The 22476-nt window shown below is 41.2% G+C and overlaps 1 protein-coding gene across 4 annotated transcripts in view; it reads left to right on the top strand.

Moving 5' to 3' along the window:
• ARHGAP22 (Rho GTPase activating protein 22) overlaps positions 1 to 22476 on the top strand; it is a 158309-nt gene that overhangs the window by 19537 nt on the left and 116296 nt on the right. For all 4 annotated transcript variants that reach the window (XM_087768275.1, XM_087768274.1, XM_087768276.1 and 1 more), the window contains exons 2-3: positions 194 to 393; positions 13569 to 13656. In XM_087768275.1, coding sequence (XP_087624401.1) covers positions 194 to 393; positions 13569 to 13656 — 288 coding nt within the window. The remainder of the gene's footprint in view (positions 1 to 193; positions 394 to 13568; positions 13657 to 22476) is intronic.

Raw genomic sequence — 22476 nt, 5'->3', positions numbered from 1 at the left:
CTGATGTTTGTCTTGTGTTTGACTCTGATGAACTTGAATGTACACACTGAAAAACAAGTACCTACTCGAAGAGGGAGCATGCATGTAATGGTCTGTCCATGTCTGAGAAGAAAGTGTGGAACAGTTATTTAGCCTCTCTGTGTGTTCTTATACTTATTTCTTTGTTTCATTTACTCTGTAATTGCTTTTTCAGCCCGGTCAAAGAGTTTGGTGATGGGTGAACAGATTGGGCCTCCCTCCAGATCGTCTTCTCCAAACCCTCAAGATCGTGTGCTGAAGTGCGGCTGGCTAAAGAAACAAAGGAGCATTATGAAGAACTGGCAGCAGCGGTGGTTTGTGCTACGCGGGGATCAGCTCTTCTATTATAAGGACGAAGAGGAAACCAAACCTCAGGTATGACTAGAGAACTGTAGGGTGTGTTGGTTGTGACTTCCATGTGGGTCACAGTCACTGCCTTGATTGACAGCTCATTTCAGTTGCTCTCTATCCTAGCTAAAACTATACACACTTAAGGGGGTTCAAAGGCAAGAGACATTGCAGGGAGACTTAGCTACTACCTAGGCAAGCAGTAGAGCTTGGGAGAAGGTTAGAAGGTGTTTATTTACCTACTACAGCATGCTGACCTCCAACTCTTAGTATGGTCATCTGTGAGACTGAAGTTTGACAGGAAGAGCTATGGAGTTCCAGATCACTGAAAAACCTTGCTTAGTCAGCTGGGCCTCATCTCCCAAATAATCCATTGTTAAGCAGAGAGGTGAGCCAGCTGCTTAGCTGTGTGGGTAGAGTATGTAGATTTTGTTACATGACAGCATGCAGGACTTGAGAATGGGCTGTAGTATGTGTTTTATATACACCTGGGAGTTATTGCTTTTCTATGCAAATTTTGAGGAGAAAGAATTTACATAATATGGTATGGAATATTCCTTTGGTGAGTTGAGGTCAGCTGTCCCAGCCGTGTCCCCTCCCAATTTCTTGTGCACCCCCAGCCTACTTGCTGGTGGGGTGGCGTGAGAAGCAGAAGGCCTTGACTCTGTGTAAGCACTGCTCAGCAATAATAAAAACATCCCTCTATTATCAACACTATTTTCAGCACAAATCCAAAACATAGCCCCATACTAACCACTATGAAGAAAATTAACTCTATCCCAGCCAAAACCAGCACAGCGAGGCTTTGTGCTGTCTATGTCTGGAAGGAGGAGTGCATGTGTCTGGCAGCGAAAACTAATTTAGCAGACTGGGGGAACAATGTGACCTTCTACAATGGGGAAAAAAATTAAACGGTCTGAAGTTTGCCTTTATCAAAACTTTTAGATTTCATGGAGCATGAATGAAAGAGAACACTTTTCCTGGTGGAAACCACCGGTTAAGTCCTGCTGTGTAATATGTATTGGACAGTGTCATAGAGTGGTCCCAAAGTAGACCATGGAAAGAAAATGGACAGAGGAAAAGGATCAGATTGTTGAGGAGCTAGCAAAGAGAGAAGAGGTCAGCTAGTGGTTAGATAATTTAATAAAAACCATTAAATGATAATTGAATAAATTGAACCACAGTAGGGCTAATTAAAATGGTAAGTTTAGATCAGCTGTATCAGTTTGTCCATGGGACACACTTATTCTTGCAAAAAACTTAGGAGATTCTAATTAACTATGTGCTGAGTAGCCATAGGGCAGTTTGCTGGGTAAGACAGTCATCATGCAATATTCCCATTGGCATGCAACATGTTTAACTTGCAACTTTTTGGTAGTGACTATTTTAAACAGTTTTTAATAAAGTGAACATTGCACAAGTATGTCTCTCTTAAACCACGTATTAATTAATGGAATTTTTTACTAACTGCTTGCTACTTCACATGCCTTTTGTGAGTGTGTTGCTGGTCTAGCATCAATTTCTTACAATTAAATGTGGTTCTCTAAAACAAGTCATAATGAGAGGACAGTGCTCCTGCACCTAGGGTAAATGCAGAGCTGAGGACATTGCAATTGTCAGTCTGGACTCAGCACTAAATCCAGGATGATTTTCTGCTTCTCTGACCTTTCTATATCTACAGCACTTTGGCGGTAGGGCGTTGTGCTACAGGATGGGATAAAGCTTACAGCCAAGATGAAGAATTTCGTATTCAAGTTCTTCAATATGCCTGTAAAATATTCTTGCAGCATTGGAGCTGAGGGCTTTCCTAGTTGCTGTAGTATATTATGCAGCATATTTCATGTAGTCATTGTTTTGACTGTCAGGCCTCTAACCAGAGTCATTGAACAGAGGGAACATAATTGAATAAGCCAGACAATGTCCCTGTACTGCTGCCTCCTGATGAGTCAGTACAGGCATTACAGAGTGACAGACAGCCTGTGTAATATCATCACCATCCACACGCTCATTATAGCCTATTATTAAACTGTTTGATACAGCTGCCTGCTTAACTGTTACACATAAATTTCATTGTAGAGTGAGAGTGGAAATTAATTTTCCCCTGTGAGCCTGACACATGCATGGTAGGTGCATGAGGATGTTGGCTGCATCTTATCTTGCACTTGCCTAGTCAGGGAGTTGATCCATAATTATGGATAGCCTGCTGTGTAAAGGCTAGAGAGACTTGAACTTGATGATGTAACCTGTTGTTGCTCAGGGCTCTGCAAGCAACATCTGGATTTTGCACTTTTAAGACAAGCACCTTATCTTCCTATACAATGCATGGGGAGAGTTGGGCCCTTCTGAACTGTATCAGTGAATGGGTTGAGGAAGGAGCTGCCTGAGGTAGTCATGTTGGAAAGGGTTTCTTTAACCCTGTCCCTTTTTGGGGACAGGGTTGCCATACATTTATCACTGGGGGAAGCCATTTTGTATAGGGTGATACAGGACCATTCTTATAACAGTTGCAAACTAGGATTCGCATCTGACTTCAGCTAGGACCATATGCATCCCACAGGTGAGATGTACTTTGGAACCTGTAGGTAGCTATTGCTTGGGATTCTCTGGAATGAAGGGACAATGGTACAGGCATGCCCACACAGCTTAGGAAGACAGCTGTGAACCTGAGAGATCTTTGTTACAGGCCATGTAGATATTTTCATCAATTTATATTAATCCCTAATTTCTTTCATCTCTAAAGATAATCATGCTTCTTTTAAATCTTTCTGTTTTAAATATTGAGTATAACCTGAAAGCTTGTGTGCAAAACCTAAATCAATAGCTTCACTGAAATTCCCATTGATCTTCTGCCTACTTGATTATTTGTATGTACTCTGGAAGAGGGTCATATTCTTATTGTTTATCTGACAAAGTCAAGAGAAATTTATGTCATAATGTTTCAAAAGAGAAACCTTAAACAATATCTTTTTGTTTATGGATGTTGCATTGCCTATTTTTATGAAAACCTGTGCTTCCAGGTCCTTAGAGAGAATTGTAGATATTCTTCCCGTGAAAATAATGCTGAAAAGATGGAGTTGCAATCTAATGACAGGAGAATGGCATAGGCTTCCTGGAGTGAAGAGGAGTTACTCTGTGGTTGTAGTGGACTGAGTACTGTTGAAAGTGTGTGCATTTGTGTGCCATATGACATAGTTGCAGTTGCACAGTCCACTCCCTCAGACTGACTTCTGTGCCAAAGGTTAGAGAATGAGCTTGCAGCCATTGCTTTTCTTGAGTATTTTCTCAGGTGCCCCCATGAGGAAAGGGGGAAAGGGAGGACTGATCTGCAAAGAGCTTTTGATGCTCCTACTAACTGTGTCAATATATGTGTGGGTTTTTAAAGTAGCTTTGGCTTTGTTTCTGTTTCCAGGGTAGGAGGTAGTATGCATTCCTCCCCAATTTCCAGGGGAACAGAAGCCACTCTGCAGCTAATTCATTAACCTTTCTTTCAGTATTGACTTGATATGATAAAAGGCTTTAGTGCATCAGCAGTGGGCTTGAATTTTGCACTCTAGAAACCAGCAGAATTTTCTAGAATATGTTCTGGCCACTGGACTCTAAAGATGTTGTATATGTTACTTTTCTGTACCATTTTGAAATAATTTGTGATGCATCTGCAATTTTGTCATGTTGCCCTTCCAGTGTTTTCCTGTTATATTTGGAATGCCTTCAGTGTGTCTTCTAATTTCAGTGAACCTCAAAGTCAAAATGTGGGACAACAGGATTGGGATGGAAGGGTGCCAAAAGTTTATCCTGTTCTGTTGACTTCTTGTTTATCCTTCATTTTAAAACTTGCAACCATTCTAAATAAACCACTCGGTATGAATGTTGCTAAGTACCCTCCTACGTTGTGTCCTTCCACAGTCTTACCTTTTCACTAGGTGGGGGCAGGAGCCGAACCCTGACACTGTTCTGCAGCACTACCTAGAGAGCCTACTAGAGGATTAGAGCTGACTCCATTCTACTCAGCAAACAGATAGCAACAATGTGATCTCCACGTAACAGACTTTATAATGGCACACCCAAAAGGGGAAGTGAGAGTAGCAGGGCAGCTGTGTGTGTGCAACATGAAGGGGGGTCACAACACACAAACTTGGTGAATATTTTTGTTTGTTGCACTGGATATCTCGAGAATACTCATTGAGGTTGGTCGTGGGAATTAACTAACTGTTATGTAATACCTAGTAATAGCAGGACATTTTGACGTTTCTCCTTCTCCAAGGGGTCTGCATGAACCTGCACATCTCTGTCCTCCCAGACTTTTCATAAGGTTTCTGAGCATTTCTTGTCAGTAAAATCCGCCTAGTTGCTGTCTGTTTTCTCTTTCCTATCTAGAGTGCACTTTGCAAGGTGAAGGAGCAAAGCTGTACTTGCATATGAAACAGACTGGAATTTCATCCTCCTTCAAGTTATTGTGGAGATTATTAGCTGCTAATGAAGAGGATTTTGTTTTGTTGTGGGTTTTTTTCCTTGCAGAAACAGACAGCCAACACCTGGTAAATCTTTGAAGTAACCAGACTTCATTGTTCCATCTACTCCATCAGCAATATGCAGGCTGGACTGTTGCTGTAACTCTTACCTGTAGGTGCTCCTGTAATGCTCTGGTCCAGTGTGATTTGTAGGTATAGCTTGACTGAAAAAAATCCAGAAATCTGTTATAGCCTTGGTTTAGGGGTTTCTAACATGTATTCAGCTTTGGAAGTCTCCTGTTCATTTCCCAGTACTGACTCTAGAAGTTTTTAAGGGCTGCTATTCACAAAATGTTCCCCCAAACAACATCTAGTTCCAGTAATGTTGGTGAGAAACTTTCCATTCTTTTCCAAAAAATGCACTATGACAAAAATGGACTATTGGATAAATTCAGGTGGAATCTTACTCAAGAAGGAAGCAAGGGTTTTTCTGGACAGGTGAAAATCTGAGTGTCAAGAACACAGGAGAGATGAATATTAAGGTGTGAGTTATTTTTTCCTCTCAGAATCTGCATTCACTTCTTCCTTTCTTTTGGAAAAGTATAAAGTAAACAGAATGTTAATATTGCTCAGAGCCTAGGAAGAATGTAAACCAGCAAAAAGAGCAGGGGTGCTAGTGCATTGGTGGCAGCCCAGGCTAGATATCCCACTAATCTCTTCTGCCCTTAAAATCTATGAAACAGTCTGAAACTTACACAGCTCCACAAAGTGGCTGTTTTATTTATAGTGTTCTCAGATATTGATGAAGATCAGGCATGCCCGATCCTTAAACTTTTTCCCAGTGGTCTAAGAACAGACAGTTTTCCTGTCTCTTGGGGTGGAAAAGTGATTGCATAGCAGTAATTTAACAAATATCAGGCTGTTAACTGATCATAGTAACTGATGTGCATGGCCTTAAATGATAACAAGTCAAGTAACAACTTTTTCTTGAAAATGCATGAGCTCAGTGCATCCATGGTTAACTACTGCCTGTTGCTGATGCTGTCTTCCCCTCCCTCCCCATATTGCTCAGTGGCACTAATTAAAATGATGTTTCCAGAAAAAAGGCTAGTGTTGAGGTTCCTGTGGAGTGAGAGAAGGGGAAAAAAATTGTATTCTCTGCCTTCACTACTTGTCCAGTATGTTTCCATCTTTAAAATATTCACTGACACCAGTGTAGCTGTTGTGACATTTCTCCAGCCTGAAATATGCAGAGTACATCTCCAGTGATGGCTTTGGATGCAATAGTCTTCATTCCTCTGCATCTCAAATATAACTCGAAGATGCAAATTCTCTTTAAAAAAACAAAAGGAAAAAAATAGCACCTTTTTACTTATACATCTCTTTTTCGAGGATCTTGAACTAATTCTGTAGACTCAGCTTCCTTTTGTGGAAGCAGCTGCAGTTACAGGGACATCGTCAGTACCTTATAGACAGAAGAATTGTGACACAGGCAACTTAATTGTTAGATTGGCATAACGCAGCAAACTTGTAGTTGGGTATGTCCTGTGGCACAGTAGATCCACCTTGTGATCCAAAGTGCCAGTCTGAAAATGAGTCTCTGGAAAGGATCATTTGCTGTGGCTGGAGTGACAGGGTTGGCTTTTTAGCCCTTGAGGCTGGAAAGAAGTCTTGAGTATAGCTGATGCAGTAATGTCTGCTGGCAGCCTGAGCCAGCAAGTCACCTTTTTCGTCTATTATTGACACAACTGTTATTGAGTGTCTAGATGATGAACAAAAGAGGTAACAGAGCTCTTCAAGTTCATGCTTGTATGTAGCTCTGGGAAAGTTCTTCACAAACACCTAGGAAAGCTTCCTCTGTCATTTTGCTCTCTGTTCCTGGCCTGAGACATGAGGATCTGAGACAACAATTGACTTCTCAGTTGAACCATGGGGTCTGTCCCTAGTCTGTTTTAAATATGAGGCAATTTGACTTCCATCTCCTTCACTGACACTAAGGCTAGGTTTGGTCATGGGTTAGCTTGGGCTATTTGATCCTTAGAATTCAGGGTCAGAAATAATTCATTGGTATAAAGCTGTTGTGAAATTTTGTTCCATTTTCAGCTAAAATCAAGATGTTCATGTAGTCAGTTCATCATCCTTGGCCTGGGATTCAGAAATGCAGACCTGAGGGCAGATTTGAGCCCCACTATTACCCTGTTCCTATCTTGTAAGCATTTGTAACAGTGACTGAAGTGCTGTGTTAAAGGTAATGGTATGAGAATTAGGATGATCAGTGTTCTGGCACCCACTGTGTTTGTTGAGGGACTCTGTCAAGAGAAGGAAGCTTTCCATTCATGTTTCCTGTATCATGTTCCTTTTCTTTACCAAACCCTGGCTCCACAGGGCCTGGTACAGGGCAGGACTTCTCAATTGCTCTTGTTAGGGAGGACTACACTAATACCTTTAAGGTATGAACACTTGTCCTCTTAAGATTCACCCTCAAAGCACCAAGGCCCCGAAAGGGTGCAAGGTGATGCTATCGTCAAAAACTGGATTTGAACCTCTAGCTTACTGGAAGGTCTGTGATCTATTGCCTGCCCCTGGAGCTGTTCAGCCATCTCAGGCTCCCAAAGCCCAAGGGAGGGAGGAATAACTTAGTCATGAATTAAGGGTTATTTCTGGGGCATCCTTTGGCATACATCAAGCTAGACCTTGGGGAATTTAAACTGATTTACTCCATCATTAATTTACTTCCCAAGCAAGATTGCTAATGCAGTCTGAGTGGCTGCTGCACAAGGACGCATCAATCTGTTTAAATTTAGTAATGTCTTTCTACCAGTGACAGCAACTGTCAGAATTGATACACCCTCCCTGCTAAGATGAATTGGGTTTTTTCTACCTTTTCAGCTCTGTTTATTTAGAGTTCTCCATAGTGTGCCAGGCAGATTGGACAGCTGTGAGCTAGGTAATGTTACCCTCTGGAGAAGCGTTTTGTCCCCTAAAAGGACTGGTTATATAAGATAGAAGAGCTCAGCACAATTTGCTGACATGTGCAGAGAGAAATGCACAAGAAGCTAATCTGAAGGCCTTTGCTATATATACAACTATGACCTAAAAATACTTTCCAGAGGTGGGCCTAGGTTGCAGGCTTTCCTTGTTCTTCATAGGTAGAGTAAGCATCCCTCAATTTTCCTTTCTGAAAAATCATTCTTCTGGTTCTCTTATTTCCCTACTCTTCTTCCAGTTGTTACGCTACCAGCTCAACCTGCTGCAACTTCACTGCACAGCTGAATGAGGTGCACACTGGTTAGGACAAAGCAGCTATACCAGTGTACGGTCCCCATTGCCACTGTGGCTGCAGAAAGTCCTACATTCCTTCCACTGTCCCGTGTCTGTGGTGGTTTTTCTGTTTGTTTTTTAAATGAGCCCTGCTACTTAGTGATCTTCCTCTTCTTGTCCATTTCATCAAAGCTGGTTAAAATGAGCGTAAGAAACAAGTCATTTCAATGAGAACTTTCTACAGAATATATGAAATCAAATATGTTCTGAAAATGATCAAAAAGGAAGTGTATTTTGACTGGGAAATACTTTGGTTTAGGATGTCAGTTCAAGCAATTTATTGTCTTTGTGATTTCTTCTAGAGTAAGCATCATCCTCGTGTACCAAAGGTGTGTACCACTGAAGGGGGGCAGGTGACATTGCACCATATGGTGCATCAAGCATGGAGAAACTCCATTTGCTTAGTTTTGTTGCAGGAGAAGGGTGACTGGAGGCAAGCAAATTACAACCTCTGGAAGGCACTGTGGTGTGAGATTTTGGTTTATCACTTTGACTTCATCACTGACTTCAGTTTCCTGCAGAAAGATGGGCTTTCTGAAACTAGTTTGACAGCACTTTTCTGTGAACCTTTCCTGCTCTTCACCGTAAATACACTCTGAATCTCCTGGTCTGTATGTACTGCTGTACGTCTTTACCATTCCGTGTTACAAAACAGCAAAAAGCTGGCATGTATATCATTGGGTTTTGCCTAAAATACATGGGACCCGGCTATATGTATTTGCCAAGTTCACTAATTCAGGCTGAGGGAAAGAACCCTCCATAAAAGCATCCCTTTTTCTAAAGTAACACAGGGCTTGATTCAAAGTCCTGAATTCGGCTTAATTATAAATGTGAGGTTTAGGTAACTGTTTCAAATGGGGATTTATACTTGCTTTATACTACTGGATAAGGAAGGCCTAACTTTTATTTTGTGCTGGCTTGTAGGCACTACCCATTTTGAGACTGGCTAGTTTTGCTTAGAGGGCTTCTTAAGAGAGGACTGTACCTTCAAGGAAGAGAGAAAGTTACGGTCTCTTTAACAACTTCTCTTTCTACAAAATGTAAACTGGTCCTCAAAGGAAAGAAGCTGTTAACATTTAGGAGGATTCCATCTTCTGACAGAAAACAACTATTGCCAGCTTTTTGAAAGCTAATACCTGAAGCTCTGAAAGTCTGATCAGCTGGAGTCAACTGATATCGTATTAGTTTTTATTGCTATGTGTACATTTCTAGCTTGTGTTAGTAAGATAATGACCTGAAAATGTAAATTTGTAGCATAAACACCAAATTTAAGTTAAACGAACAAAATGACCTTAAGAGATTTATTTTTTGTTTTGTTTTTAAGCTGGCTTTGTGATTTTTGGGGTCCTTTCTTGTGGCTTCTTGCATTCTTGTCTTAGGCTATTCTGAAATCCTTTCTGGTTTCAACTGTGCAACTTAGATATTTTATTTTTCTTCTGCTTGTGCTGCCATTTCACTATTTCCCTAGGGATGTTCCATATACTCCTAAAAGCAGAAAGGTTTTCAGTTTCTCTGTGCAGTATTAAAACTTCAGGTTCTATTCTTCATAAAGCTTTTTTAAAAGACAAAACAAAGAATTGTGACCCTCCCACCTATCCCCATGCCCTTACCCATCTGCTTCAGCCTCAGATTGACAGAGGAGCTACTTTTTCTCGACTTTCTTCAGGGAACTTCATTCTGTGGTAAGGCAAGCATTTAAGTTTTGTTCATTTTACCTCTTGAATATAGTGTCCCTAGGAGCATGCTGTGAAACTACTTCAAAACTTGTGCATTCAGTATGAAGAAGAGATGAGGAGGGAGCATAGACCTCTCAGTACATCTGATTAAACCATTTTCGTTTCAGAGAACTACCTGATAGAAACCAGACTGAGAAAAGCAGTCTTCCTGCTCAAGCCAAAATTTGAGACTGCTCCTCATCAAAACATCTTGAGCTTTGGGTAAAAGCAACATTCAGGGTCCTGTCTTTGAAAATCATGCTGTGTTCCATTAATCACTGTTTGGTCCCTATTCCTGGCTGACATAATATTCCATGACACTACCTCTACTTTGCATGAACCTCATGAGTTGCAGTGCACACAGGGCTTTAAGTCACTTGGGAGATTTGCTTGGAAAATTTGTTCTTTGCTTTCTGGGAGAAGACAGTTTAACTGTGGTGGTAATTGATGGTATCACTTTAATTTTCCAGGATGCTGATATCAAAAGTATTTTGTCCTTTTAGACACGGGGTCAGAGTTATGTGGATGGGGAGACTTGATCCTTTTAGAAGTTCCTGTTCCACAGGTGATCTGATCTTACTTAGAAGCCGGGACTTCATGGTGGAGGTTACACTGCAAAGAGGTACTTCTCTGCCCATCTGCCCCATCTTCTTCTAGTTCAGCCCTTTACCCACTCCCTAGCTGATCACATAGGCACAGCAGCTCTGCTCTGGCATTCTAGTGAGTAATGCTCCTTGTTTCCTTCAGTAGAGGAAAAGGAGGAAGAAGAGTGTCATTCAGGTCCAACGCTTTTCCGTCCTCGCTCCTGGAGCACAGCAGCTATGCAAGTTGCAACATCCACATTTTGCAGGGGCTACAGCAGGACAGGAGACAAGTGTCTGCCCAGTGGGGCTGCATGATACTGTTTTGGGCTGCACAGCACAGCCTATTGCAGAATGGGGCACAGGGGAAGGTACTGCTGGATAGCATGTGTATCTTTCTGTTTAATATCTCTTTTGATTCCCTTTTTCTTTTTTTTTTAAATAAAAGTTGACTTCCACCTTCCATCTTTTTCCTCCTTATTGTATCTCCTGGCAAATAACAGATTTCTGGGCTAAGTAGCCTAGAACCAGGAGTATTTAATAGTATTTCACTGGTTTCAGCATGCTCTGCTCACAGTTCACTCTAGCTACCAGTGTCAGGCAGCTGTTATTTTTTAATGTGGACAGAATGCACACAAAAATATATGATGTCCACTTTAACACTTTACTCTTCCCCTCTAGGATGCTTTGTGGAGCCAGCAGGTGCTGTCTTTGGCTCCTTGCAGAGTTTGGCTGAACTCCTCTGTCTCTCTTCTGAGCTATCATTATTCAGGTTTTTTTCCCCTTTCAAATCTTTATTTCTCAAATGTATGTCAAATGTGTTATGAAGAACTTTACAATGTGCTACAAAACATTAAACCATCTTTTGCTGTTATACTAAGCATGGAATTTTTGTTTTTAAATGCAAGGAAACAAAATTGAGATAGAAATGTAAATGCACAATTTCATCAAAGCAAAAGCAAGGATATTTAAACTGAAGGCCTCAATACAAAATCTGACTTGTTTAAGTGTTTCTTTTTTTATTCCTGATTGTTTTTGCTTTTACATTCTGTAGAAGGAACAGCAATAATCTGCACTGTTGAATGTTCAGCATATATGCAATGTGGTCAGGGTAATTTTGCTTCTGGAACTTTTATTTTCTGATTTTTTTTATTTTTTTTTAATGCAGCAACACTGGGGTAGTGATGCAGATCTGTTGGATATAGAGTGGTATTTGTTTTTCTATAGACGATGAATACTCATATTCAGGGTGTCTTGCATTTCTACCTTTTAACTATGCACTGGCCTGCAATATGTGATTAACTGGAGTAGAGTTTCATGAATTCTGGATGACAGGGATTTCCTGCCTTAGAATGTTGATCTGGCTTGTCAAGAGGAATTAAATGAATGTTTATAGCCTGATGCCACTGAGGGATGGCAAAACATGGAAGCAGGTTCCTGAATCTATAGTGACATGGCAGGTTGAGTTCTGTTTTGTGAAGAACAAATTTGAGTACTTGTGAGATGTGTTCAGTCTGCAACAAACAGATCCTTTCAAAGCAGCAAGTCATTTTAATAGGGTCGGTTGTCAGAACTGGAATGCCAACTTGTAAACCTCTGTGATTTGGAACTTACTTCCTAGCTGAAGTATTTTTCCATCCTCAAGCATTATTGTTCTGGGAATTTATGTGTAGTAGTTTTTAAATTATCTATGTTAAAAAAAAGAGTAGAACTTAATTCATTTACATTTAATAGAAGCTGGCTCCTTGGTTTATTACAGTGGTTTCTCCAAACAAAGCATTTGTAGGAAAATGTATTACCATGGGGCAAAGCCAGGGACGTTATGCTGTAACAGATGTAATGAAAAATAACACAACTGGCTTCTCTATTTTATGGAGAAGATTGCAAAGGTCATATGATGGGTTGTCGTCTATCAGTTGAAATCCTGGATTGTCTGTCTCATGAGACACTGATTGTATTACTCAGTAATACGAATCTGGAAGCTGACAAAGAGCGTAACTGGGATTTGTTTTGATTACCACTGTTATGATGCTTCACTGTGTCTTGGATTTGGCTGTTACCAAATTAGTTGGACAGAATGTAACTGTGCATGTTTACTAGAGATAAGCGTGAAAACAACTGACTGAAACAACTTTTCTTCTTTTTCTGCTCAGCACAAAAAGATGGTTTGGACCTAGCTTCCATTCCAGGGCAGTTCAGTGCAGGAGTAGGAACTGCTGATTATACTGTTCATGGCTTAACTCTTGAAAGTCCCAGTTCTTACTGCCTTTTATCTGTCTTATTGTGTGTATGTCCTAAAGAATGTTAGCTGGAAATCCTTTAAAATGTCAAAGATTAAACTAAAAAAAAGTGGAGAAACAAGAAGTTCCAAATAGTGTGTTCATTCTTGTTCCACCCACATTATCAGACGAGAGCTTCCTGTGATCTCTTTTTCAGCTTTTTCCATAGATGAAGATGATTTTGTTCACTTTGAAGGTACTATGCCACTAGCTATGCAGAATTGCTGAACTGGAATATATTGTGTTAATTATGCTTGGGCTCAAGGTGAAAATGCATCTGAATGCTGGGAGCATTTGAACTTGGGAAGTAAAGAGGCTCAGATTTCTTGCTAGGGCAACTATAGTCTCTTGGATTGAAAGGTAATCCCATTGCCTTGCAAACCTGAATCATCTGCTCTCCTCCAGTATCTCCCTGGGAACTTCTGTGTACTGGGAATCTCTGGAACACAGGCAATTTTCTTCAGGTGCAGAAATAAAGATTTAGAAATAGAACTTCAGCCACCTCATTGCTGCAGGCTGCAACCAGAAATTAAAGGGTGAAGGAAGAGTAGATGTAATGTGAGATGAAACTTTTGCAAGGTATAATTAGTTAAGGAAACCAAGGAGAATCACCTATGCATGCTCAGAGTATCGTTATTCCAGAGGGAAGATCGTTTGACCAGAAGTGTCCAGTGCAAGAGAAATGACAGGTGAGGCAAGCGCATGATCAGCTCAATCTTTTTTTACTCAGAAGGGTGGAAAGGAGATGAACTCAATGGAAGAGTGGGGCTTAAATTTGCTATGTCTGTTATGTTCATCTTCTTTTCCTTATCCTCTTCATGGCCTTTCCCCTTTCACTGGTGTTTGTGTCCCTTACAGGGTTTGATGCTACTGCAAGGCAATCAGGTGAATGAGCTGCCACCTAATCCTGATGAACCAGGGAAACATCTCTTTGAAATTGCCCCAGGTAGGCCAGCGTTTTCTTGTGCTTTCAACATAACATCACCTCATTCCCATTGGTTGTCATTAATGATAATTGAACTGTACTGATCACTTCTAAGCATTCTGATGTGCTAGCCAGATTATCTAGAGAGACTGGGAAATGGGACTTGACAGACTACTCGGTGTTCTTCGTTTTGCATGTAACTGCTGCCATGGTACTTTGCGAATATAGTAGCTGGGATGCATCATGCTCCTTGATTTTTCTGTTTGGAGGGGGCTCATTGCCTGGAGTGCTGTGTTGTCTCCCAAGCTGCTGTGGTTTTCTGGTTGTTACGGGAGAAGCTGACACAGAGCATAGCACAGAACTTATGGAAAAGGGGTGTGGAGTATCTGGATGTAATTTCTTTCATGTATACTAGTCCCCCCAATTCAGGGACAAATGAGGGAGACAAATGTGACTCTAATAAAAACTATGTGAGTGCACTGACTGAGTCATCCTTTACTTCACAGCCAGCTTCTCCTGCATGGACTGCCTGTCCATGCCTCTTAGTATTGTCTGTTTCACCACACTGTTGGTGCTGTTGATAGGGTAGATAAAAGTAATTACATTAGGCTGCCTTTTTTTTTTTTTTTTTTATGGGATGGACAACACAAGGAACACTTGTCCCTGTAGTTGAATGTTACTGTTGTGGAGGCGGGTGTGCTTTTACCTGTGTCTGTGGGGTCTTTTACTTACCTCCTAATTAGACTGGATTAAAATGCCTATGTTGCACACCCCTCTTGACACAGTATCAGGCAGTGCAAGAAGAATGGGCAGTGCTGCAACGTTTTTAATTACACCAGCAGGCAGGGTTTTGTAATAACTCAGTCACAACATTCTGTTTGACGCACAGGAAGCTACTTGGGGAGAAGAGATTTATTTTTGTTTTCTCTTCCTTATCACTGCACACTATCTGTTAATGCCTCCTTTTTCTTATACTGCACCATGTCCTCATAGGCAAGGCCCCACAAATAGCAGGGCATTGGGCTCACAGCGTTGCTTGCACAGAAGATCTAGGAAGTAGCATTCACTGTCTGAATGTGACACATCTTCTGCAGCATTTTCCAAAGATTGTGCACCATACTGTTGTAGAAGGACTGTGGACCTGGGATGTGAAAGCACTTGGGTTGTTGTGATTGTGAAGATCCCATGTGTTCTGGCAGTGATCTGAAATAATTAACTGAGCAACGGACTGGCTCCGTTTGAGTTTCCTGCTGATTTGAGTTTGCCCTCTGGTTCCAGGTGGCAAAATAGCCATTCTGCACTTCTTGCCCAACCTGTCAGGTTATATTACCGTACGCTACAAAAGAATTGTCCTGAACTGCAGGTGACTTGCTTCAGTGGAGTTGGTAAAGCCATGCCATGTGGCTACTTGAAAGAGGCTATTCAGGAAGGTGGAAAAAAAGTGATGCTGTTCACAGCATAGTTGTGAATCCCAGGACATCCGCGTTCAGCTTGTGGTTTTGACATTGCCTTTCTCTGTGCTCCCTGGAAAAATTATTCAATCTTAGTGTACCACTGTCCTGCCTGCAAAATTGAGATGTCTTCCCTACCTTGTGGAGCTAAATCCATTCATGTTTGTAGCAAGCTTAGTTGCTACATGGATAGCAAATATTGAAAAATGCGATAAATAGCCAGTCAATACATAATGTGACTCGGCACAGACGTCACTGGAGAATGTGGCCTGAAGGGTTTCCCATTCTGCTCACAGTACATTTATTCTGCGCTGGTTTTGGCATAAATGCCCTTTCTTTTTTGCATGTGTTCTGAAATGACTGTGTTCTGCGTGGTTACCAGCCTGCAGAACACCCACATAGTGAACAGCTCTTAAATGGTTGCCAGATAGGAAGGGGAGCACAAATGATCTTGCAGGACCCAAATCATTATTTTCCAACACTTCCCATCTTCCTCTGTGTTGGACGTATGGCCATGATCGTATCTCTGCCTGATTGTGCCTCAGTTCTCCCACTGTAAACTAGGACTATATAGTTTCTACAGGGATGATGAGATTTTTTTCTTAGTAATCTTAACTAAGTTGGGGATCTTGTGAATACAAGTGCATTCCATAGCTGTAATTACAGATATAGGATTTTACTGTGCTTTTAAGCAGCAGAGCTTTAGCTAATAAAATTAAGAATGGAGTGCAGCATTCCTAAAATCTTCCCATAGTGTCCTGATACCAACTTCTCTGGCAAAGAGGAGAGGCTGAGATCTCCCAGCAAGGAAATGTCTAAAGCTTCTTAAAGTCTGTGGTACCAGTTGCTTCCAAAAACCTATTTCATGATCAATAGCTAAGGCTTTCAGCATCCTCGTTGCTGGGATCTTCCCACCATTCCTCTGCTGCAGGCTGTGTAAAGCTTGGCTGTGGGAGCTGCTTCCTCAGTAACAGCATGTCCTGCGCTGTAACAGAGCACATATTGATTTTCTGCTGAGTAACAAGAACTAATGATGGGCATTGTGTATTATCCATGTTCCATCAAGTTCATTTCTAAGCTGTATAGTGCAGCTGGGAGAAGGATTAACTAGGGACATGAGAGACCGCAGGACAGTTCTGCGGTCAAACTGGTGTTAGATCTGGTGGCAGGACTTCCTGAAATACCTCCTTTGGCAGAGATGTTCTCTATCCTCTTTTTCTGGGGAAACTATGTACATTCCTGGACCCTTTTTAACCCATTCATGCCTTCCATCCTTACAGCTAGTGAAGTTCAAAGTGTCATGGCAGGGTAAGCTGTGGGCTCAAGTTGCTCTCATGTTCCAGTGCACATTAGCAGGTGTGTGTGTGGGGTGTTTTTATAAAATTATCAGGGTAGTATGAGGTCAGGTGCAAAGCTTTAACCATTTGGGGTAATCATCACACAGCAGCTGGTATTTCTGGATGGAAATAACCGCTGTATGTTGCTTGGGAGAGGAGTCCAAATCTGGTAACAGAAACAGCAGCTGACTGATTACTAGGGGCAGCAAAGCAACCATGCATTAGCCTGAGGTTACAGTGCATTTCAGAGTGGTGTAATGCAGTGTGTAAGACATTCTTGGAGATCAATCCTTGTGCCTCTTAAGGAATATTGATGCCCTCAATGCCCCTGAGGTCTCATCTTTTAGGAAGCTGATGCTTTTAATGTCCTGTGGCAAATAGTCTGCCTAGTTTTATTCTCTGGTCTTTGCAGCAGTATGAGATGAGATGCTCAAGTTTCTCTGCAGAGTCACAGGTAACTTTCTGATATAGTAAGGTTTCCAGAGTCAAGGAAGGGAGTGGTAAAAAGGTTCAGAAGTAAGGAGGTAAGTGTTGTCTTTTGATAGGTATGGCAAGGGTTATTACCAACTGGTTGGAGAATAGCTTTTCTTTGTAGAAAACTCAGTGACTTTTGGGAAGATTGTTCTATTCTGCTTCAGAATGGATTCAATTGATCTTTTCATGGAGAGTAAGAGTGGAAAGATGGAACAAGAAATTTTCCATGGATTACCTGGTACCTCTTTGGCTAACATCCTCTCCTGTGATGCAGGAGACTCAAGTTTCTGTTCCACGGGGTTTAGACCAGAACCTGAATCTGTCAGCTGCATAGTGGGCAAGTACCCTCAGTGACTACTAGGGTTTTTTTTTCTGGGAAAGGAAAGATGTGTTTGCTTCATTTTTTACTATGAAATCATTATAGAGTAATGCTCTTGTCCAAAGGAAATGTGCCCTTTTCTGTTTCAACAAACTGGTGTGTTACGGTTGAAAGCAGCTTTGCTGAAAAATTCCTGACCAAACCTCATGGTACACATCTTGGTGTCTCCTTATCACTGATGACAGCTAATTCCTGTTTCTTGCCACAGTGCTTTCTGCCAAGGTCAACAGTGACAGCTCTTAGCTGGGTCTTTCTGTGAAAATAAGAGTGCAGTTTTGTGATAAGTTTAATTTGATTTCACTGGAAACTGCTGCTGAAGGGGTTGATCTTGCTTTTCCCCTTTCCTGCTGGCTTCTTCCCCAATATCTCATCACACCTCTCACTCCAGCTCTTATTACTGAAAAAACAGTTTTCAAACCAGTTGGACTTCAGGTCGATCTGACGAAGCTTGATGAAAACTGCACCTTCAGGTTGCTTTTTGTGCTCCAGTTGAGTAACACCACCAGCCCTCTCTTTAATGGGGCAGTTCAGTCCTCTTCAGAACTGTTTTCTCAGGCTTTTTACAGACTCAGCCAGAGCAAAGGCGACTGCCTATGCTTGATTCACATGTAGAAGGTTATTTTCAAAACTTTAGAAGTCAGAGCTCTGTGCCATGCTCTCCAATTAATTATAAAGACTGACCTCAATATAGGCAGCTTGCTGTTACGAAAGGGACCTGCATTCAATAGCGACTCCTTTAAAGTTGGACTAGTGGTTACATTCTGCCAGAAGTTATGCTGGGGCAGAGTAAAATGCCTCATCCAGGAACTTTTGTGCAGGGTTTCTGTAGAAGTTATTTCACTGCCTTGTTTGTGCTATATAACAAGGAGGAAATCAAGAAAGGCAGAATCAGAAGGTGGGAGTCCTAACTCTTACAGGGACAGTAATTGTTGCCTACTTGTTCTGTAGGGAGTCCATCAGTGTCATTGGCAGTGTCTTACAGAGCAGTTGGAGTGGCAGCTTGTTTGTCTTGTCCCAGTAGGGTGAATGATGCCTACAAAGCAGTCTGCTCTGTGGTACATTTCTGTGTCCCAGGTGATCAACATCAATTAAGTTATTTTTGTGGCCTTTTTATCTCAGTTCCTGTTGAGATGGTGTGTAATTAAAATACCTGGAGGGGAAATTAGAAATTCAGACCTTAAAAATTATTCCATGTTCTCTATTATTCAATGCAAATTGCAATTCTAACTAGCAGCAGGAAACCAAGTTTGCTGCTGGTAATTAAATTTTCTCCTGAAGTCTACAGCTGATAACCAACTGTGCATATCTGAATACATGATTATGTTGATATTTGAGGGTTTTATTTAGATTTCTGGGATTTGGCACTCAGCATATTGACTAGGGAAATGGCAGCAAAATAAAGTAGTTCTGGGTCCTACTGGAAAGAATGAGACAATGTAGTTTCATCAGTGGGCTGTGGAAACACTTAGCAAGAGATGTGGACATCACGGAGTGTCCATGGCGTTGTATTGACCTGCAGAAGATGATTGATGGTCTTGGTTTTTCAGTGGAGGGTCCTGTCTGATCTCTGCTTAACACTTCTAGATGTCTGGAGTGCATCTGAGGGCATGCAAATATTTGTATGTCACTAAAAGTGATAACTGTCTTTTGGAACATGAGATAGACTTTCCATTTATTAAGGGAGGAGAAACCTAAAATGTCATCTTTGAACTGTCTTTCCAAAGGAGTGCCCAGAATGATAAAATTGCATGCCTTCTTTGCAGTCACAGAGTCTGGGAACAGTTGTTTATTATTACCTTATAGCTTGGGTTGAAGACCTTCAAGGTAATCAAGTCTAAGCACTAAGATAGTGACAAGTATATCTGCTTGGCTTTTGTCAGCTGCACAGTCTCTTTTTCCGTGCAAGATAAGCGCAGCTTGAGTCTCCTTGAAAATGTGTATCCTGCACTTCCATGCCCGAAAACTCTTGATGCATTCTTTTGTATGTTCTGCTTGCTCCGTCTGCTCCTCAGCACTAGATGGTGCTGGTTCTTTCCACCTCGTGTTTGGCCGCTTGCTGTCAGTTACGGCAGATGTCCTGAATCACTTGAGTGTGAGCTCATCCTGTAAGAGGAAATTAGCCACTCTTTATTGTTCATTGGTGTCTCCTCAAAAGCAAATCAGTAAGCAAGAGTTCTCTAACAATGCTATTGCCCAGCCTGTGAAGCTAATACTGTGCTCTGTGGACAGAATATAGTATGGCATGCATTTCTGCACATTCACCCTGCCATGAGTATGTATCTTGGTCTGTCTGAATCCACAAGATAAAGGAACTGAACGCTTTCAGCTGCTGTCACAGATGCCAAAATCAAGTCTTTGGAAACATTCAAGTTCAAATTGTTTGCCTATTTAATCTTAAGGTGAAAATAAGATTTATTTGTTATGGAAGAGCAAAGCGCGTTCTATATAGACATATACAGTAATAGCTGTGTGGGGAAGCTGCTTGAACCTAGGCCTCCACTATTTCAGGTTAACATACTGACCCAGGGGTTACTGGCTGTTTTGTGGCATCTGTCTGACTGTTTTCCCCCTCCACCATTCTGAGCCTGATAAACTTATTTTTCAAAATACGTATCTTCGGAGTTTTCCAGTTTTAATGAATTGGCATTTGCCTCTTCCATCTGGGTGTGGGGATGAAGGAGTTTGATCAAACTTCCCACTGCATTGCTGCTTAGGGACCTGCCAGAAAGACCAAAAGATACGAATTGTCTTTCTCAGGGTAACTCCTTTCCTAATTCTACTGAAATTTTTATCTGATTGAAAAAATAGTTTTTGTAGCCTTTCCAGACCTTGACAACTTCATTTACCATCAACAGAAGTATCAATCAGCTGCCAGTATTTCTAGGCTTGTTATATAAATGGATTTGTGTTGAACAACTATTATTTGAGTAAGTTAAGAGAGGCCCGGGTTTCCCTCATGCAGGTATTAGACAGTAACAACTCAAATCTTCTGCAGGCAAGGCATCTCTGCTTACTGATCTCCTGATCCATACTTTCCCTGAATACTTGACTGGACCATGTCACTGAATACTTCTGAAAAGAGAATGTGGAAAAAAAAGGACTAAGCTTGGCCCTCTAAATTCATGTAACCTTACTGATTTCAACAATGTTGTGTTTCAGGCCAGCGGTGTATCCCTACAACTTGACCAGTACGCTATTACCTACTTAAGGTGATGACTCATTACTGGTGAAGGTCATCAGACTGCATCCAGACTTTATACAGAAAGGTTATTAGGCTCCTCTCTCCCCCTGAGGGCTATGAGGCTCTCTGATAGTTAAGAATGTTTTGGTTCGCTGTATGTTATCAACTTAAAACATCTTGAAGGGCATCAGGAGGCACCTGCAGCCTGTAAATTGCTTTTTGCTTTGGTTTTGGCTTTTTTTTTTTCCTCCCCTAGCATATGCAATGCCCAAGGCTTATGTTTGCATTTGGCAAGCAAAGATCCTGCTTCATGAAATAAACAAGATCCTGCCTTTGTTTCATTAGAAGTGTTTGATGTATTTCAAGTTATACTGTCTACATCCCTCAGTGCTCTGGGGCCCTGGGCAGTTGAAAGTAGTCCTGGAAACAGGCTGTGACAGCCTACGTGTTCTGCTATCCTGGAATTTGCATCTCCAGGAGAAGCTCTGCATCTGGTCACTGATCAGTAGCACCTAGCTATCTTTAATGCACGTGCTGGCTTTCAACAAGAATGATGTTTTTTACAACTACAGTTGTGACAGCATGAGGCCTGCTGGTAAAGGAGCATGAGGCTTAAGAATTTTCATTAATAGCTTTTTCTGTTAGTGCAGATCATTAAGGCACAATCTCTGACTGTTCTTGAGCAGTTTTCCTTAGCCCGTTGTATTCGTCAAAGTCAAATACGTCTGCATAGCATTTTGCGTAGGCTGCCCTTTGGGTATAGAAACATGGCTCGGTAAGATGATGGCATGCTGTTGCTGGAATGTACAAGGCATCATTTCATCCCATCAGGTTGGCTTTTTAGTGCAAATTAGGTAAGATTTTGAACTCTTCCTTCTGAGGCATTCCAGAGTAAGCTCTGCTATTGAGTATTCTGCCTTAAGGATAATATATTAAGCCCCAAGGCATGTGTGGTTAGTAGAGATGTTTTTTTTTTTTTAGCGTTTTTGTACAAGAACAGCTTTATTCCATAAAGATATGCTTATCAAACTGTCAATGTGATCAGTTATATAGTACTTTCCCTATATTTCTTGCTAATTTGTCAAAAGTCAAGTCTTCAGTGCTGTCTTGCAGCTTGTGTGCTCTGGTGGTGCTGTTGCAGGTTAAGCTTTGTTCAGCCCCAGAAGCAGCTGTGTTCCCATTTGCAATAAGGATGGGTGATTCTCCACAAGATTTATGCAATGTTTGGGATCCCTGAGGCTAAAAAAGTACTCCAGTTTAGTAGGTTAGCATGATGAAATAAAATAAAATAAGACACATGATATATGGCAATGTAGTTTATAGCACACAGCAAATTCTAGAGGTAGTAAAAATAAGTGTTAGAGGTCAACATCAGCATGAAGAAAGAAAACATCAAGCTAAAAGGAAGTTTACTGCTCAGGCGCCTGCTCTACATATGTTTTACCAGCTCAGTAGTCTTACTGAGGTGTAGTCTTGTGGGATTGGCCCTATATTTGAAGTTCATCTGATTTGCCTTGTGCGGTTCAGTGGGTTAATTCTTGTCCCTAGCTGATCTGGCACAGTCATGTTAAATTACCAATAATAAGGCATTTCAGACTGATTTGCGGGGTTGCATTGGTTGTGTGAGCTGGAGATGCAGTCAGGTTTGCTCACTCTTTTCTTTGTGTTCCGAGGGTCTGCTTTCCTCTTTATTTTCTGTACTTGAGCTTTTTAAGGGTCAGCATGTCTGCTGAGTGCATTTTCTTTAGCTCTGATACTAGGAGAAGTAAATTGCTGAATTTTGGATGGATTGATGATGATTATTTGTTGAGGCGATTAATTTTTTTTTTTTAATACTCTGGATCCTGAACCTGTCAATGGATGCATGTATCTTCTTGCAGAGTTCATGCTTTATAATAGCAAGAATAAAGAAAACATCTCTTTGTTTCTAAATGCAAAATTTTGTGGACGGGGAGCAGTAACTGAATTTTTTTGTGTGCTTGCTATGCTCCTCCTGTTGTCATTACAGAACTGCTGTAA

Source organism: Nipponia nippon, unplaced genomic scaffold (genome assembly GCF_047370975.1).
Source record: "Nipponia nippon isolate SJK-2023a ecotype South Korea unplaced genomic scaffold, ASM4737097v1 scaffold_3, whole genome shotgun sequence".
Lineage (NCBI taxonomy): Eukaryota > Metazoa > Chordata > Aves > Pelecaniformes > Threskiornithidae > Nipponia > Nipponia nippon.
This window is presented reverse-complemented; position numbering and strand designations above follow the sequence as displayed.